A 20,386-nucleotide genomic window follows, 5' to 3' on the forward strand; every position below is an offset into this window, starting at 1 on the left:
AATACATTTTCAAGTGACCTGAACGAAGCAAATAGTAGTTTAGAGCACTGATCATTTGTTCGGGTTGTGGGGTCAGTTATCAGACCATTGGCTCTTAACGACAATCAATAACCGGGTCATGACCAATCGAGTTCACATGGGACTTAACAACAATCGAAATACCATGGCACGAAGGTCGAATTGAATCTGGTCGGGGTCAGCCGGGCTGTGGGCGATGGACTTAAAAGATATTATGCTCAAGGGGCCTTCCCCTCAAATCGCACACTTATATGTACGTTTGAGGAGAAATATCATCAAATCATTCTTCCTAACATCATATTGTCGAAAATTAGGTTTGCTTTGTTTTCAACAGTTTTTAGTTTATTCCCCAAAGTAAACAAACATAATATTGTAAAATGATTGGGAATAAAGAATTTTAGAAAACACATTTTTTACAAAAAGGATGACTTGAGGTATAATTTTAGTCTTGATAGGTCAGATTAAGAGAAGAAAATTAAGATAAAAGTTCAAACCAATTTCGGTTTTCACGATATTTCAAAATTTGCTTAATGTCTACAATGTTCCTTTAAGGCTAAATTTGATGATGAAATCGGCTCCTTGTGAAGACCTTAATGTTAATGTTAATCCAGTATTTTATGAATTCTAATAACTCATACAACAAATATACTTGTAACTTCATATGAACAACGGAATACCCTTAGATGTCATTCAACGTCATATGGCCTAAGTGGACAAACGTGTAGCAAACATGGAAACTATGGCCGAAGGGACACACAAGTTTTGTGTTGCATCTAAGAAGTTGACACTAAAATATGTTTGTTTCCTAGCAGTTTTGTATTGAAGAGTTTTACATGTTCAATGGGTCTTGAGTTTCGCATTACATAATGGCCTCAGTGTTATTTCTCAAAAATCAAAAATCAAAACAAAGTATCAAGGAAATACAGCTGCCTCGACCGATAGCAGTTTTTGCCTCTTATTTCGGACATGTTTGTTCCCGTAATGTCACCATCTCATATGTATTTGCTTATGCAATAAAAAAGACGCTAACATAAATTAACATCATAGTTCCTTTTCTTTGGTACTTTAGACTGTTACATGGAAACAAGAGATGCTATTTTTTGTGCGGCACAGAGTAAGTATAACTACCATTTCCTAATCTATATTCTCACCCTGGTTCACCAACGGAAATGTACGAGTGACTCAAGGCTTTAGATTCCATTTGTTAATTTTGAGAAGATAATTCTCGAATAATGACTACATTATATTTTGAAATTAAACATGGTTTAATGAATAATACGTATTATTTTGTTATGGCATGTGGAATATGTTTAGGTAGTTAATTGGCATCAATACTAAGTATAATTTGTCTTTTTTTTTCAATTAAAATGAGATCATATTGACAAATATCTAAATTTATTTACTGTAATATTTTATGAACAAGCCACTAGTTATTCCGCTGGTGAAACAGAGTGTATATAATATATTAGAATCAGATCTTTAGGAACGGCTTTATTAATGATCTAAACAAATGATTTCGTTTTTGACATTTCCTCAATACAATTCTTAAATACCTCAGTTTACAAGAACGGCATTTTATCCTGTGAATCCACAAACTTTGCAGAACTGTTATAAATAACTTCAATTGAATCGTTGATGACTGCGGTATGTATGTTCAATACAACTTCAATACTAAGGTTTCATTACATGCTTGAAATGTTGGGAAAGTTCAATGCTTTAGACAAAAATCGTCTTGGAATTTCCAAGACTAATATGTTCTCAATAATGACTTTCTTCACAGGCGTTGTGCGATGTGGCATGCCAATACATGTTCTGCTTAAACGTGTTGAATATAGCTCCGAAAACAATATTGTTATGATGTTCAGCTGGTGTCCGCCAATACAAGTCAACCAAATGAGGTCGCTATCGCAATATCAAGTACAGCTTCATACTATTGACGGAGGTTTGTTATTGAATGATAGCATTCAACACGAATCCGATGTAAGTGTTAGCATAGAAGCCTGAGCATGCACTCAAGTAACAGCAGTTGGTTCCATATCGCGAGTCACGCAAAAGATATTTATTATAATCTATTTTGTACGACAAAACTGTAAGACATTGAGAACATTGACAAGTACAAGTAAAAATTGACTGAATATTTCATTCCTTGAGTTGTATACACGAAAGGAATTGTCTGTATGTACTACATCAATTCATTTTTGCAATCGATTTTTCTAGATAAATACCCAAAAAAAAAAGACATTGGGAAAGTATAACATGATTATAACCTATTATGACATTTTAACGAAATTGAATACGAAATTTGGCATTTATATAATGTCATTGTTTCTGCGCAGAACGAAACTTACTATTGGAGAGCCACTAGCCCAGAAATTCAAGAAGGCAACCAATACAAACTAACGGTTAGATTATGATATTATTGTTTATCGATATCTTGAAAGTACCTACATGTCAGTCCCGAATGTATTTAGGTATATCGGTCCAATCAAACGTTTCGTCGACTTAAACAACGAAGGGAACTGTGTAAAGAATTGGTTCTAAGAGATCTTAAGGATTGGCATTGGTTGATATCAAAAGTCATCCACACATGGTTATATATAGCAGGGTTATTACGTAACAGACTGATAAATCTAACAGTACATTGTGTTATCTGCAGGAAAGAGTGGTGCCGTCCGATCTGAGGGGAAGGAAAACTATTTCCGCTGTATATGACGATCAAGTTAATCAAGGATGGTCAAATTTAACACCAGTAGCGGATGATAATCTCAAAGTTGGTTGCACCTTCCTCCCCACCAATCCCCCCTCCCCCTTCCCATTTTACTCCTCCGTCGCCTATTAAATTACTTCCCTTGGATTTTCTTTTTGAAACCATGTCTACATGTTCCTCTAAGAGCAGTAGCACTGAACGCCAACGGGCAATACATATGAATATAATATATCATATAAATTAATGGTGAGTAGAGGGTTTCGTTGTCTGTGGGGATTTGTTTGATATTGTAGAGTTGGTTTAGTCTTGTTTTTAAGGGTTCCGATTGTACGGAACACGTAAACAGCGAAACTTACTGACAATAATGTTAGTAGTACGTTTATGTATGTGTTAATGTCTTAGAAATTAGCATCATGTTGAAATAAGAAAAGAATAAGCAACGAGAAATTGATCATCGTAAATAGCAAATAAAAGCTCTATGTGAATTTTTGCTTTCAATCTTTGGGAATTTTATTGATACTAGAGTGCACATGTAAATAATTAATTATCAGACGTTAATGAGAAGCTTGTGTAGTGTACTGTATATTTTCTTGTGGTTTTGTCTTATCACAACTGACATATTCTAATTTTAGATCGTTCCATACCTCTCGGATTCATATGGAGATGATCCCGGAAGACTTTTTACACAATCGTTTGCGGCCATATTTTTTGAAGAAGGTACATTAAGCATAGATTGCGAATATTGTGTTATTCATTTTTATTATTAAAAACTAGTAATAATAATGCTACAAGAAAATACTATTTATTTTGGTATTCATTTTCCTTATGTTTGGTAGTCATAGCAATTCACCTTTTACTTGTTTTTCAAATTATTGTATTACACACGTTTTGGGAGATTCCCTTACCGTTTCCCTAGATTCGATATTCATGTTCTTTTATATTTGGCAATCATTATCGCAATTAAAACTATACCTTTTATTACTCCTAACTTTCAGAGAAAACAGTCGATCCAGAATGTGGCGTGACATCAACCGTTTCATTAAATAGAAACAATGATGCTGCACGGCCGAAAGATCCGCCACCCGGTCAGCCTCCGAACTTACCTCCGCATTCACCGACTGCGAGCTTCCCTACCACCGTTATTGCTGTGGTGCTACTTGTTGGTCTAGTAGTAGTTGTGATAATATGTACTGTATGTATCCTGTGGACTAGAATCCGAAGACGAGAGACTAACGATCGTCTGGAAAAGCTCCATCTTGAACAAATGAAACAAGAGAAAGCCATAGGTAACCATCCAACCAGTGGCAACTGATGTCAGAAGCAAGGAATCTTTATCATAATGAAAATGTATTAATTTATCTTCACTAATTTAAATGAAAAAATAATACTAATAATGTACAAAGTATTAGGTAATTACGTACAAGCTAATCCTAAATTACTTAACGGTTATTTCACGTTTCTATGTTTGATTTACAGAAAAGACCCGAGAGATTGATCCGATATTGAAAGATAAAGAAATTAGCCACGACCATGTCATAATCGAGCAAAAGCTAGGAGAAGGTGAATTCGGTTTGGTGCATTTGGGCAAGGTCACCGGCATGAAGAATAAAGTTGATGATGTTGTAGTCGCCATCAAGACAACGAAAGGTACCAAAAATTGTATTTTCTGTTCACAAAATTATATATATATATATATATATATATATATATATATATATATATATATATATATAAATATATATATATATATATATATATATATATATAGGTATGTATATATATATATAGGTATGTATATATATATATATAGGTATGTATATATATATATATATATATATATATGTGTGTGTACATATACCTACCACTGGCAATAGAATAGAAACAATAACAATTACTCTTGAAAGACTTTTAAGTGAAGTATTTCTTTTCTTAATTATACGAACTCAGATTACAATTACAGAAACAATCGAAAGGAACGCAAAACAATACTATTGCTCTTTCATTTCGTACTTATTGATATTGTTGCTGTTATGATTAAGACGACAGAAAGAATTTAATATCGAAAAATATTTCATGCATATTTGAAGTATTGACGCTACTGCCGAAATTTTCTTGGCGATTGTTCACATTCATTTGTTTAAACACTCTTACAGTCGGAGCATTTGATGACGTGAAGGAGGACCTGTTGAATGAAATGAAACTCATCGCAGAGCTTGGCGACCATGTCAACATCCTCTGTCTTCTTGCTTGCTGTTCAATGAATGAACCGTTCTACCTTATAACAGAATATATGAAGTATGGTGACTTGCTGGGTTTCTTACGGGAGTGCAGAAGGGTAAACTCCAGTGTGCACCAGTCATGTAATCTAAACAAGTTTGAGTAAACTCATGGAAATCTGATTTTGTAGTAACATGATCGTAGACTTGGATTCAACATATTTTGAACGTAAATATTGTATGTCATTTTGTTTTGTCTTATTCTTTGTCATCAATCTCATACAGACAGAAAACTCAGAGAAAGACCAAATCTACTCAGTGAAGGAGAAACAACAGCTTATAATTGCTCGCGACATTGCTAATGGGATGGTAAGGTGTTTAAAAGCATTTCACTCGAGTGTAGTTTAAGTGCCCGTATGCATAGGGCTACCATAGTTACCATATATCTACCACAAGTATATATATATATATATAAATATATATATATATAGCGAAATAGCTACAATAGCGTAACGTGGTAATACTTGTTGCAACTATTGTAGCCCACGTTATACAACTTTTCCCGCCGAGCTTGTGAGGCTCACATGTTGTTATCAATCATGTTATGCGTCAACAACGATGCGTGGAGTACTACAAATCGGTTTATTTGTTTAGGTAAGCGTGTCGTAAAAGAACATTGATGTCTGCGAACTTTACTTTAGCCGTGGGGTAATGTATTTTCGTTGCAAAAACGAGACATTACCGATTAATCGTATTTTATGATAACCCTACTATTTTAATTTATGTTTGCTATCACCAAAATGCACATGGCTTAATCAGTTTGTACTGTGAAGAAAAGACAACGTTAATCGGTATAAACTGAAGTGTGTTATAACACCGTAACACGTGTTAGACCTATCAGCAGATGCTACTGTGGGAAAAATTACTAACGGACTAATTTATTACTCAAAGGTTGTTTCAAGTAATGACTGGTTGGAGACTAAACAAATGTCCCTATGTTTGACTATTAAGTATACCTTGTTATTAAAGATGGTTTTTGCAGTAAAGTGTCCTCCACTTAAAATGTGGACGAAATTATTGGCGAAACCTTTAGAGTAGTCTGGTTAGTCCAGTCAATCATTATGCATAGCATTGTGTGTTTACTCTTTTCTGTTTGTAAGTCCTCAGTAGCAACTGGTCACAAATGTAACACATATTAAGTTTTAACTGATTAAAGGGTAATCACCTTTACCAGTTTTAAGCTGATAAAGCCGTGAGAATCGGGTGTTGCTGTACAATGTGAACAATATGCAGACAAAGTGACATGACTTGTTCTTACTTGTTTTTTCTTTAATTCTGACAGAGCCACATACAAGAAAAACGTTTCTATCACGGCGATCTGGCAGCTCGTAACGTACTTGTTGGTGAAGGACTGACGATAAAAATAGCGGATTTTGGACTCGCCGATGACATTTACACGAGAGGATATAAAAGGAGAGCTACCGAACAGAAAATACCGGTGAAATGGTGCAGTCTGGAAACGATCCTGAATGGAATATGTAGCTCAGAAGGAGACTCGTATGTAACCAAATATAATTCCTTTGTATAAAAAACGTCTTTCATTGGTAAAATATTTCAATATATGAGAGAACTTCTCATGATATTATGAACAAGATATGTCAAAATTTGTAAAATATGAAAATTAAAATTATGAACGATGTGATTAAAGAAATTATGAAACTGATGAATAAGAAGGAAATATAATGAGTTTTCTGAAGTCAGCTTCTTATTTGACGCAATCATTACAAGCTTGACAATATTTCGTCAGCAGTTATAAACTATTGAACATAGAAATCCTAATTCACATGCTATTGTCAAACTTATTGAATTTGTAATAGGTCTATGATTTCGTCGTTTATTTTGTTTATCTTAGATGGTCCTTTGGAGTACTGCTGTATGAAATTTTCACACTCGGTGGAACTCCTTATCCTGGTATCGCACCGCGGTTATTAGTCAGTCGACTGAAAAACGGCTACCGCATGGACCAACCGGGAAGTTGTCCTGATGACATGTAAGTATACAGAATCAGTTCTAGTAAGAGAATCCATATCTCCCTCCTTGACCTAATTGGTTAGAACGTGTGGTATAAACAAACGTTTACATGCCATTTTTTGACCGTAATTATGTCAAGAATATAAGTTTTTAAGTTTACTATGATCGACGGGTTCTGCGAATCTTACGCAAACTATGGTTTATTTTGAAACAGCCTGTTGACATCGCAGTCACCAGAGCGTATAACACTATATTATCATTCAACAGCATGAGTACGGGAAAAGTTGGAATAGTGATGCGAGTACGCGTACGAGTGCAAGAACCTAGAAGCGTGAGAACGAGTACTTAAAGTTGTATTAGTATATATCTATACTAGATCCCCTAATGAGTAGGGATAACAATCCGAAAAAAGACGAATACTATGCTATAGAATGCGAGGACGAGTCAGTTACTACATTACGTGTCACCATTCTCACATGTGAAACGTAGATGGCTCGCATCTTTTTTATTATAATATAGTATGGCCATGACGTTTCGCCAAAATTTGGTGGTAATTATAAAATAATTATTACTCATAGTACTTTCATTCTCATGAAACATTCCGTATCCTATAACTTGCAGTTACGATTTAATGAAACGGTGTTGGCAGGAAGCACCACACAGCAGGCCAAGATTTCAACACATGTTTGAAGAAATAGGAGACATGTTAATGAAGAGATCCGATTACGTCGAATTCGACGGTGAAGATTTCCTTCAGGTAAATACCACGATCCGATCATAATTGCGGGATTTGTCGTCAATTTGTTCAGTCAAAAACCTGCCATCTAAAGGACTGCACGTTCGACTCCTACCTAGATCATTACTTTGTGTACTTGGGCAAGGTGTACACTATTCATAACCTCTCTCTACCAAGGCGTATATCTATGGTGGAGGAGTATAATTTGTAATATATTTGCGTGCGTCGCTTGGTAAGTACCCAGGGTGCAAGTAGATGTGGAGCTCTTTTAATTGTGCGCACTAAGGTGTACAGATGTATGACTTTGACCAGGGGTTACCTTATTTATAGTTATTCCCCAGCTTTAAATTTTATTAAACCATGCTCTCGATATGATTATTGGAAATAAGTGACGCCGGTATATACATATAATTTGAGAAGTGAAGAATATCACAAACTGCTTCATACTGCTATTATTATTATGTTTTGATTTTGTAAAATGTGAATGATACATGATCTAACACTGGAAGGCAAAAAACAATCACCGACTTGACGTGTTTAATGTCACTTTGCATTTAGAGGTAATATTGTAATTTGCATTTTCTCTCTTGTTTTTAGAACGAAGAATTACTGGAACTAGAGAGGAGAGGTTCAACGTCGCTTAAAGACTACCACATTTCAAAATTGGCTCCCATTCTTGACGAAGATAGTCAAGTTGATTTTGATGAGCTGCAGGTTGCTGTTAAGAATCCTTTGACAAACAAAGAAGACACAACATCCATGTGATTTTACACACAAAAAATTCATGGACATAGAAGGTATAGACGCCATCGTGTGATGATTTTATTAAAAGTAGACGCATAATTGTAAATTGTTAGAAATGGGAATAGATTCTAGAACTTGATTGATTATTCTTTCGAATGATTGCAGAATACATGCCTCGTGTTACAAATCAACTAAACCCTGGTTTGCAATGTTGGATAAGAAGCATTTTTTATTCGTAAAGAATATCAACTTCTTATCTGACACCACAAACAACTGAACGATCGACAATAGCTACACTACACAGAAGCTTGTTTATTATATTAGTCAAAATCCTACTCATGATAGGTTTTAGCAAGTGTGATCAAGTGCTGTTAATAGACTTTTATCAGAGTGATTGTTACTTAGAAGAGAACTCTTAAACTTTCTCGGACAAGAACTATAACCTTTAGGCCAAAAACCTAATAACCTCCATGTGGAATGTACCGCATCATAATATATGCTAAGAATTCATGAAAGCTCGCTTGGAGAATGGAATTGATATTAAAAACCAACATAATCGATCTTCGGCAAGCTTCGAGACCTATATATGGAAACAAATTCCGACGTTTGGAAAAGTTCTGATGGTGCACCGGAATTTTTTTGGGTGAACCACGTTTGTGTCGAGTTCAATAGTTTGCGGACGGCGCTATAGAGTAATGATGTAATGAGTAATGATTAAAATTTAAAAAGGAAAATCCGCTATACCATGTGCATGTCTCGCATATCAGTTTCAAATCATTAACTAATCTAGCTATAACGTTAGTCCTAACTTACCTTCACCGAAAAAGAAAACACGCAATTTTACGGCTAGTGTAAGTATTTTAGTTAGGAGAAAACACTTCTGGAACAAGTTTTTATTTCATTTATTTTGGAAGATTTGACAGTGATGGTTTGGTCCATATTCCATACGTCCGTGCATGCGATAAACTGGTCACTTTCAGTACAGTATCTCATATCGTACTAAGGTTGGAAAATATGATAACTGCAACCATAGCTACAGTGTCTTTTATTGTTTAGAACGCTAATATTTTCTGTTGAGTGTACTTAGCGGCGCAGAAGAATTGTGTTACCGTCTTAAAGAATTGACTAAACACCAATCACATGTCGTTATGCAGTCTATAAAATAGATGATCCATTCATGTTCTTCAATATATCTGGTCTTCGGTAGGGACAACCAAATACGTAGGCTATAGCGCATACGATTCGAGTCATACTTTATAGACAAGAGTATGTCCGTTTGCTCCTTATTTACCACTAAGACTACTTCACTGTCATAGTGCATAAACACAAATTCTTGATTAAGATTATTTTAAGAACTAGCTAAATAGTCAATCGCTGGTATACTGTCCAAGTAAACGATTTTCAACGTTACGGCTGTCGAGTCGAGTCCCCTTCAGTCGGCTTTAGTCGTTTTGCTTGATAATTTTTTTTTAAATTTTGCTTTAATAACTTAAGTATTATATAAAAAAAATATCCCTCAGCAATGGGAATATCCAGCGTGACTACTTAAATTTCACATATCAATTAAAATGTCAAAAGTTTTGATAATTTCGGATGTTTTTATTTCATGTGATTAACATTTAGACGATATGTTTTGTAGGCGTTTGAAAGTTTTATTCTTGTATCAATCTTTGATTAGAATTATTGATGACTTAATTGGTCACTAGACTTCATTTGGGTAGAAAATGAGTAGAGTGTCTTGATGATGGGCTTTTTGTTTAAACCTTTTCGTAAGAATGATCCTAAATATGCGACCATACACATGCGACCATTCATGTGATTAACATTTAGACGGTATGTTTTGTAGGCGTTTGAAAGTTTTATTCTTGTATCAATCTTTGATTAGAATTATTGATGACTTAATTGGTCACTAGACTTCATTTGGGTAGAAAATGAGTAGAGTGTCTTGATGATGGGCTTTTTGTTTAAACCTTTTCGTAAGAATGATCCTAAATATGCGACCATACACAACAAATCTGTATTATTTTGATGCTATGATGCCACACTCAGCTCAAATGCACGCAAACGCAGAGACTTGAGTTAACGTTAGAAACAAGCATTATTAAAAGCTACGTATTTACTTCTTATGTAATGTCGACTTCCAGACTTGTCACATATCATCAATTCTTACTGTAATCTTAATAGCACATGCTACCGATTTATTATATTTATCATATTAATCAAGTTTTGACGGTGGTACAAATTTTTAAGTATTATAGTAGTTACTTTAATCTCTGTGTGAATCGGCTGAGTCCTGTAAAAGGTTTAAATTGTTCACTATACTCGAATTGTAATTGATCTGTATGTTATAATATGCTATAATATGATTTTCTTTTGATAGTGATCAAAACATCAAAATAAGTGTGTAGTGTTATTTGCGTATAACTATATTTCATTGCCACAGGTTTTAAATCAAGTTCAACAGAGGTGCCATATCTTTCATAGAGCATCTTAATACTCAGATTAATTTAGTATGACGGTGATAAATTTTCGTCTAGTGCCTTTTGACTGTTAGTTTTAAGTACATTCCATGATATGTTTATTATCTATAAAATTCCTGTTTCGTTACCAGTAGCAAATAAATGAAATACAGCAAAAACACAGCTACTCTTTTACGGAATGATTTTTTTTTGTGTTTTTCAAAGTAAGAGGTGGCATAACCATAAACACTTCTTCCCTATACTTACTTTGGGTTGACACTTTCGTGTAAACATTTCAATTCAATCAATTAAAGCTTGTCGTACATTCTTATCCAGATTTGCGTCTGGTTTGTGTGTAATTGTGTATATGCGAATACAAAGTTATTACTTAATTCCCAAATATGGGAGCCATATATTACCAGACAAATTTAGATAAAAATGCTTAAAATAGCAAATAATTGCTCTTCGTATCAGTAGCAAAATATCGAATGCTCTCTTCGTTCGAAGTTTATCATTAATCTATGAAAAACAATAAATGGTTTTGTGAAAACAACACATGCATGATACGTAACTTAAACTATAATGAACCAGGTACAGAGCGTACAGAGAACAACTATAAATGAAGTTCTGTGTCTATACGCAGGCGCGCGTATCCAGGGGGTGTTGGGGGCGCACCCCCCCCCCGATAAAAAAAAGAGGAAAGAAAAAAAAAGACTAAAAAGAGGGGGGAAGGAGGGAGGAAGGAAGGGAAAAGAGAAAGAAGAAAGAGAGAATAAAGGAGAAAAGGAGGGAGTAGAAGATAAACGCCAAGACACGGGAGGAGAAAGAGGAACAGTCATAATTACAACGCTGATCCCTAATATATACACAGGGTAGCCAGTGACGGATCGAGGATTTCGGAAGGGGCGTGCGCCTCACCTTACCCCTTACACCTAACTCCATTTTTGACGTTTCCAATTTCCTCTCTCACTAATGTACACACACACACACACACATACATACACACACACACACACTCCGCCAGCATGACTGCATAGGTTACGATTATCATCGAAACCCAAAACCAGTGGCGGAGCTAGGGGTATTGGTCAGGGGGCCAGAATGGTCTGTAGGGGCGCTTTCAACACTATCTTACCCAGGCTCACACCAGCCTACACCCTTGTAATGAAGCTAGTCTGCGTGGTTTTTGAATTTTCTATGTGCTATTTGCACATAGAGAACACATGTTCTCAAAAGAAGCAATAACAACAAAATGCTCTTTATATACCAGCATGTTTAAGTTGCAAAGCTCATATGACATAGAACGATTATCATGTTTCTTGTAATATGATTTTTTGTTATTGAAACTTAAGTAACCATGAACAGATCATTTACGTATCCATGCAAGAGATTTTAGTTAATGCTGCGCGTAGAGTTGAATCTTTGCCAAATTTTGCAATCAGACAGTTGATTATGTTAATTTTTGGGAGCTTTCAACTATTTTTACATGTTGAGGGAGTTGGGTGAAAATTCCTAAGTCGACCAATGCTTTTTTGTACATGCATCTTAGAAACTAAAAAGGAAATTATTTAAATTTTCGTAAGCATGCACCTTTAAGAGATAGTACCTTGATACCTTGCCATCCATAACTGGACACAAAGGATAAAATATCGTGACTGTAGTTCACTATTCATGCATGATTGTAGATGCTCGGGAAACCCTCTTAAGTGTTGAAATAAAAGGTTGAATTCATCAAATATTCTGAATTATTTGTGTTGTCATTCCTCTTTGTTGTCTCTTAAATGTGCTTTTCTGTTGTGATCTACTTAAAGAACAAGGAATCAAGCTGCTTTTAATAATTAACGTATGAAACTCTTATGAACGGGTGCTATGTTGAAATCGCTGGCAAAATTGTACATAAAAATTTTGTAGTTGCGTTACATGCTGATCATGTAAAACTTTACAAAACAGCAGTTAAGTAAATTCAAGTAAATTTTACTTAAATGCTTTAGTGTTCTTATTTGACATGAACATCAAGTAAAATTTTAACCTTCGTACAACATTTTCTGAATGTATGTAGTTTCAAAAGCAAGACAAGCATGATTCCTGCCACGTTGGCAGTACATCTAATGAAAAGAGTTTCCTTCAGGCATATGTACAGTTTTTGTTAATAAAAAACATTCAAAAGTAAAATCTGAAATATAAAATTTTCGGACTAGCTTTTTAATATGATATAAGAACAATCAGTGACGATGCTGTGCATGATCGTATGCATTTCTGGTTTTCATACCCCCCCCCAGCCCCACATTTTTAGGTTTTAAGCTTATTTTTTGTTCAAAATTGGATAAATTCACTTCAAAACATACCCTTAATGTTGCACAAAAATTTCATCTATGGACAACCAATATAGAAAAATCTCCTTCAACCCCTAACAGACCGGTCAAAATTGCACTAGTAGAGGGAAGTATGGAGAAGAATGTTGGTGAGGGAAGTTTAGAAAATTCAGACACAGTTAAGTTATTGGTGTACAAATATTGAAACCTCTTATAACAGCTACTATAAAACTTCGTTGAAGGAAATGAAAATATACCAGATATTTCTGGAACCGAACACTACGCACATCTACAGTTTGGAGGCTGTTCATCCCGGAACGCCATTTTTCATGCTCACTGATATGATGTGATATCTGTTTGCTTTAAAAATTCGAATAATTGATATGAGACTGAAATAAATAACTATTATATGTTTATTGTGCAATGCTCCACCAGTGGCGTAACGATGAGCCTGGGGGTGGCTCCTGGCCCAGAGGGGCCCCCATTAGGAGGCCTAGCAAGGGTGTCCGCAGAAATGTAGTACAAGGGGGATCAGTAGGTCATATAGGTGTAACACACTACTTGATACTATCTAAGCGGAGCGCCACCATCGGTTGGCGCGGAGCGCGCGACGATTTTTTGGCCAAAAAATACTCCTAGATCGTCGGAAAAGACACTTCCCGTTCAGGCTGCATTTACACATCGGTTATTTTGAGATCTCATGTCTTAGGATTTTGACTTTCAGTAATGCATTATGGGTCAGTATGCAATGAACATAACTGGAGAACTGTTGGCTGGGGGGAAATCATTGAAATGTCAAATGCTTAACTTTTTTTTTTAATTTTCCAGGGGTGAGCAAGTGCCCCCCCCCCCCCTACTGTTTGGAGTATAATGGAGACTACTGCACAAATACAGTTATCAAACCTAAGCATAGGGCCCATAGGAGCCCATAGGAATTGCGCCCCACATTCTTTTCATTTCGAAAGACGCACAGTTTCAAGTTCATTACACACTGAAGGCTTCGATTCTCTATATCTGCTTTCAGTTTAGGGAAGATCTCTAGATTTTCATCTCTAGATATGGCTAGATACTGCTAGATGTTCATACAGTGCAGTGCCCTTTGGATTTTTTCGGGGCCTGATCTTGGGAAATTGCAAAGTCGGGAGTGGTCACACTCCATGTAGGTCAGTGCACGACCTCCAGACGTCATTAATACACAACCCAATCACTTGTTATCGATGAAGTGGTGTGTTGCCGGATTTTGTCAAGAGGTCTTGGTACTACGGGCAAAGGTCATTAATTCAGTTTCGTAACTCATCGGGCAGTGATGAGAGGGGTTGGGCGTAAGGTTGTGGGCGCGCGTTTTCATGCACATTGGAACAATCTCAAGAAGTGGTGGGTTCGTCCTTTTCTCCTTTTTTCTCTTTCTTCTTTTTCTTTCCCGTCCTTCCTCTCCTTCCTCCTCTTTTCCCCCTCTTTTTTCCCTTTTCCTTCTCTTTTTTTCCCTCTCCTCTTTTTCTTACCCGGGGGGCGCGCGCCCCCAACGCCCCCCCTGGATACGCGCCTGGTATTTTTGAGGGCGGTATACTACTTTCGGTAGACAGAGTACATGATACCGAAAAATGACAGAGCTGTTTTAGTTGCTCCACACGGGGGAGGGGGGGGGGGGGGGAAACATGTGGGTAGAATGCCAGACACTGCAGTAATATAAAATATTTCATGCTTTTGATGCCAGTGTTAAATTTGGATATTCCATCTCGAACTTTTCCATTTATGCTTTAGAATGCGCTAAAGTAAAGTTGAAAAAGCAGGGGCAGAAAAATTTTATACTCAATACCTACAGTAATACGTTGTTTAGTATCTGTCATATCTCCCCCACGGATGACTGGGGTCAAAAGGACTCTAGAAGTCACATTATTGTCTCACCAATTTTAGAAAAAAAGATCAAATATGCGTCAGGTAAGGTCGGTACGCCAACCGATCTAAACAGTAGGTCATCGGTCTCAATGGCCAACAACATTTTCTTCGGGCAGTAGCGTAACCAGTGGAGACAGGGTTTGGACAACCCCCGCCAAATCCCCCCCCCCTTCCCCTCCCGCTCGCCCCACCTCCCCCAGTGACATTGGTAAGCAAACAATATTGAACGAAAATTACAAAATTGTAAGTTTCAGATAAACCAGTTGCAAATTAATACCAGAGGATTGCGTCTCAACTTGTATTTTGTCCAATTATATTTGCTTTCTGCCATCGCTACGAGGCCCCGATCCCACCCTCCCTTTCGTCACACACGCTACCTAACGAGAAAACTTGCAACCATTTTTTAAAATAATATTTGTATGTTTATAACTTTAAGCAATCATCACAATGTCGGTTAGATAATTTAGCGCATGGAACTGACGAATAAACTGTTCAGTTTAGGAAAAGAAACATTCATAAAGTACCTTTACGATGGTTACTAGTACTTTGGAATTGGGCATATTGCAAAAATACCTAAAAATGACCAAGCTGGCCGCGCGCAAATATCCCCCACTTCACTCCCACTCAAACTTGCCCTCCCCCCACCCACTTTAACTTTGCCCCAATGAAGATGTCTGGTTACGCCACTGCTTCGGGGGAAATAATGAATAGTTACCTAACTTTAATTGTAAGAACCACGATACAGTTGAGAGTTCACCTCAACTTCTACTTAGGTGACTAATAATATATAATAAATAACGATTGACCCTAGTATAATGTTTCAAATTGCTCTTTCTGAGAAAGATTTTTTTTAAACAAGTAACGTGTATCTGATTTGTACTATATATTGTATTCCCATTTCTGCCTAAGGTTAATTCCAGTACCTTTCCGATGGCCCTTTCAGAGTGGGAATAACCCATATAACTTGAAGTAGTGACAAATACTGAAGCGACCCATCCAACTGGTGGCGCTTTGCTTGTATGGCAAGATTGCACCGGCGCGTAATACAAACACTACGTCTTTGACATAACTAAAGTGGAAAAGTTTTACTTAAATCACTCGAAATGGTGATTTCGTGTGCCACATTTGGGTGCCAAAATCGTCAAAAATGTGGCAGATGACTATAGTTTCACAGATAATTCTTAGAAAGCGATAGTAGAAGCAATTACATAGGAATCTAATTACTTTACTAGTGTCATCAGCTCAGCTGCTGTATTGTTATTAACTAGACCCTGTACTTTAAGATGCGATATGAGTAAAGCCTTATGACAAAAATTATGACCACCTCATTTTACTTAAAATTGTATCTCTAACGGTAGATCCACATGCCAGAATAACATGGTATAACGGTCATGATGTGCTGGGCATATCACTAACAACTTAATACTAGAAAAACAGGCTACTACCTACCTTGTAACACTATCATTAAACTGAGAACTGCACATACTAAAATGGGAGTATTACAAACAAAAGTACGTGTGTGGGAAGTGGTGGGAGGAGGGAGGGTTGCTTTTACACGGCTTTTTTCAGGTACAACTTTGACATTTGACTAGAGCACTAAAATACTACAAGCAAGAAAAATGTTTGCCGGAAAATTACACTTTCCAAACAACAAAAGTTGCAAAAAGACTCTAATGTTTTAGTTGTAGAAAGATCCGTCCTGCCATATGCATAGTACAATTAACCCATTCATCTGAGTTTTAGAAGTGCACAGTAAATAGTGTGCTTTAGTTTCTTCAGTAGCGTACTGTAGTTCTTAACGTCAATTTGGATGTAAACAGGGTTTGGCATATGATTGAATTATTATATAGGATTGGCTACACAAGGAAATATAAAATTATCTAACCCCTCTAGTATGTGCCAACGAATTTATTGCAAGTCTTATACCATCGAACAGTTAAAACAGGAAGCTTAACTCAGAAGTATATCTGAACAACAGTCCTGCAACAGGCATTTGTATGGGGCAGTAAGAGACATTTGCGAGCGCTCACTGTTATGCCGATATCTGTTTACAGACATTACCTCATACAATCTCATAAAAGACACGATCGTAACACTTAAAGGGAAAGTACATCATAGCATCACTACAACTGATCTATCAGCTTTAATATAGCGGCTGATGTATGATATATTTACAAGGATATTTTTTTTTTAATATGTGGTATGCCAATGATATTAATTTCTTTAATATACTTGTAGACACAACATCACCATTCAAGATGTACTATAGCCGAGAAGTCACTCTATTGTTGGTTCTACTTCTGGTGTGTTTCCAACTTCAAAGAAATGCTGCAGTGGATGAGAATGATATGGCCAATTTTATCTATTCAAGAATACCGGAACTACGATGGCAAGCCCGACCAGGAGGAAGAGAGCAGTTTGCTGCATTGATCTTCCTTGACCAAACAGAAGTGCATGACATGCAACGGTTTCAGTTCAATCCTCACAATGACGACGGAACGCCAGTTGTTAACAACATATATTCTTATACACCAGCACAGCCAATGAACTATGTTGTCGCTCGACCGGAGCGACCAGATCATGCAGAGAAGATCATACTTGAACAGCTACCAAACATGTGGAACAATTACCGAGAGACTCGCGGTACACCTGCATTGATATTATTGTTTACTCGCCTTTACCCGTGCACGGTAGAAACACCTGGTAGGACTCGACGATGTGCTGAAAATATCAGAGCAGTTCTTAGAGAGGCACCATACAATGTTACCGATAAAGTTCTTAGCTATAATAGCGACGATCGAATAATTGCACCGGACTTTGATCATCAAAATGATGAGTTTCTGATGGCCGGGATACCGATACAGGCATTGCCAATGAATGGTTGTTTCAATACTCATATGAAACGTTCCGTTGAAGACGAATTGGTAGAACATTTCCCAGGTACGTGCACTGAACCCACTTATATTCAATCATATCAAGGGTGTATTCTTCAGAGGCTCGGGGACGACGCATTCACTTGCATAAAACACGATGCGGTTGAGCGACAGAAGGCTTATCTGATGAATATTTTGGTAGACCGATGTTTATTTAATAATCAAAGAGACACCTGCTTCATGAACACTTTCCTGCAGAACACCGGAAATGCGTGTTATTCGCTCCAGAAACAGATCTTTGTGGATAAGCTTAAATCATCCCTCAGCGTTTGTAGCTTGAAACCAATAAGTCAACCCTGTCAAGAATCCCGCCATTTCGATGTAAACATCGCTCTTATGACCTCTGCCGATCAACGCACAAATTACACACCACCTGAACAGTTTGGCTGCTTTAACGAACGACACACTGGCCTCCTTTGCTCTAACATAGATGACAGATATCTAACAGCAGGAAATTCACTCTGCAGAAGTGGCCATCCCTGTGGGTATTATGATGAAAAAGAGTATTCCTGGTGCTACACGACCACCAACAATTACTGGGACTATTGTTGCAGTGGCAGCTGCGGTTACCATGGATACGATTACCTTTGGTGCGAATCTGGAAACACGTGGCAGTATTGTGGAAAAGGAGGGTCAATAGCAACTGGATACAGAACCAACATGCAACCAAATCCGTGTCTGGTAGAACATCAGTGTGGACTTCACTATGACTACAGCTCTTTAAACAACTACTATTGGTGTTTTATCGATGCTTACGAGAATTGGGATTACTGCTGCAGTCCCGAACCGGACGACAATGAATGTACTTACAATGGAGGTACAAGTTACAAATGGTGTAAAATTTCATATTTCAAAACAGGTGCATTTAGCGATTGGGTAAAATGTAACTATTAACTCTTATTGGAATATTTTCTTAAAACTTCGGTAATACTTAAGTCAATGATGGCATTGAGACTCGTAAAGTAAAAACAATGTTCCACCAAAATGTCTACCAAAAATCACAACGGGAACAATTCAATTAAACTTCAAGATGAACGAATTCAATCTTTGAGATTCTAGGTAATCTAGGTTAAGTACATGTGATGCACCGTAATTGATGTATTATGCTAATAGTAGGCTCAGTAACTATGTAAGGCTTATTTTATCATATATAAATTGCTTACTTCAATTAAAAGTTGTATATAAAACTTTAAATAAATAATAAAAAAGACTTTTTCAAATATTACATTGATTTTGATTTTAGATCTAAATTTGTAGCATGATACCAAGTTTGATAATTGTTTGGGCCATTTTGACGTAAAAATATATATGTAAAAGAAGTATTTGTTTTTGTAGAAGTAAGGCATTTCCATTTCTCTGTAACCGCACTTAGACGAGTGAGGCTTCATTGTCTCTAAGTAATAAAAACTCCGTTTACTTAGAGTACATAAATGTTTCTTTTTTCGTAATTCTATTTACAACATTTGTAATAAAAAAAATTGTAATACGTAAAACTTGATTTTTTTTTTTTGGGGGGGGGAGGGGCACGATCTCGTTTACCCATAAAAACCAGGGTTATTTAAAAATTTCCATTAAACAGCATCTATCCGTGGTGTCCCTGCATTAATTCCGCCCTGATCGTCCATTCCAGTTAGAGACAAACACGATAATAAAATATTTCCGCAAATTGTCCTCTTTAGTAGCAATTACAATTACGGAAATTAATGTTTAGCAATCCTTAATTCAGAATTAATCTCTGGTAAATGTAAATGTAATAGTTTGTGTCATGGTTGCCGCTTTTAGAGACACTGTGTTAAAGTAAGTTGGCCTGACGTTTTTTATTATTATTATTTATGTCCGATTAGTATGGTACGTGTTTGGTTTATCTGCTTCTTGATGCATATACAGATACAACAATGAAAATACACGATACGGCCTGCTTTATACTGTATCAAACAGAACAATGCATCCAATTGGTTTATTGTAGAGAATTTGTGAAACCGCAATGAACAACCCTCATCTGTTGATCAGGGAGGTGATATTTTAGACCTCCCTGATCAGTCGCTATTTATCCTCCAATCAAACGACAGCAAAACCAGCATGAAACAAACGCGCTTGTTTTCAAACGCGGTCAAAGCTGCTAACATGACAACAGGAGGGTTAATAATGTGACCGCGAATAGCGTACGAAATGCACAGGCACTCGTAACGTTATGGACTCCGTGTTTATATACTATACACCTACATAACGTTACGAGTGCCTGTGACGAAATGTATGGCTGACTAATACTATATACGTTTGAAAGTAATAGTAACTCTTACTGAATGAGCGTCTGCTTTCTTAATGTTCTTTGTT

The 20,386-nt window shown here is 36.6% G+C and overlaps 2 protein-coding genes across 2 annotated transcripts in view; both read left to right on the forward strand.

Annotated features, from left to right (window-relative positions):
- Nucleotides 1-11,090, forward strand: part of LOC139960675 (fibroblast growth factor receptor-like) — an 81,672-nt gene extending 70,582 nt beyond the window's left edge. The window contains exons 2-8 of the mRNA XM_071959228.1: nucleotides 4,202-4,372; nucleotides 4,879-5,060; nucleotides 5,227-5,310; nucleotides 6,284-6,498; nucleotides 6,854-6,991; nucleotides 7,594-7,729; nucleotides 8,306-11,090. Coding sequence (XP_071815329.1) covers nucleotides 4,324-4,372; nucleotides 4,879-5,060; nucleotides 5,227-5,310; nucleotides 6,284-6,498; nucleotides 6,854-6,991; nucleotides 7,594-7,729; nucleotides 8,306-8,473 — 972 coding nt within the window. The 5' untranslated portion in view covers nucleotides 4,202-4,323 and the 3' untranslated portion in view covers nucleotides 8,474-11,090. The remainder of the gene's footprint in view (nucleotides 1-4,201; nucleotides 4,373-4,878; nucleotides 5,061-5,226; nucleotides 5,311-6,283; nucleotides 6,499-6,853; nucleotides 6,992-7,593; nucleotides 7,730-8,305) is intronic.
- LOC139960667 (uncharacterized) overlaps nucleotides 1-20,386 on the forward strand; it is a 104,548-nt gene that overhangs the window by 19,627 nt on the left and 64,535 nt on the right. The window contains exons 16-19 of the mRNA XM_071959218.1: nucleotides 1,088-1,132; nucleotides 1,799-1,998; nucleotides 2,355-2,420; nucleotides 3,358-3,442. Coding sequence (XP_071815319.1) covers nucleotides 1,088-1,132; nucleotides 1,799-1,998; nucleotides 2,355-2,420; nucleotides 3,358-3,442 — 396 coding nt within the window. The remainder of the gene's footprint in view (nucleotides 1-1,087; nucleotides 1,133-1,798; nucleotides 1,999-2,354; nucleotides 2,421-3,357; nucleotides 3,443-20,386) is intronic.

Source organism: Apostichopus japonicus, chromosome 19, assembly GCF_037975245.1.
Source record: "Apostichopus japonicus isolate 1M-3 chromosome 19, ASM3797524v1, whole genome shotgun sequence".
NCBI lineage: Eukaryota > Metazoa > Echinodermata > Holothuroidea > Aspidochirotida > Stichopodidae > Apostichopus > Apostichopus japonicus.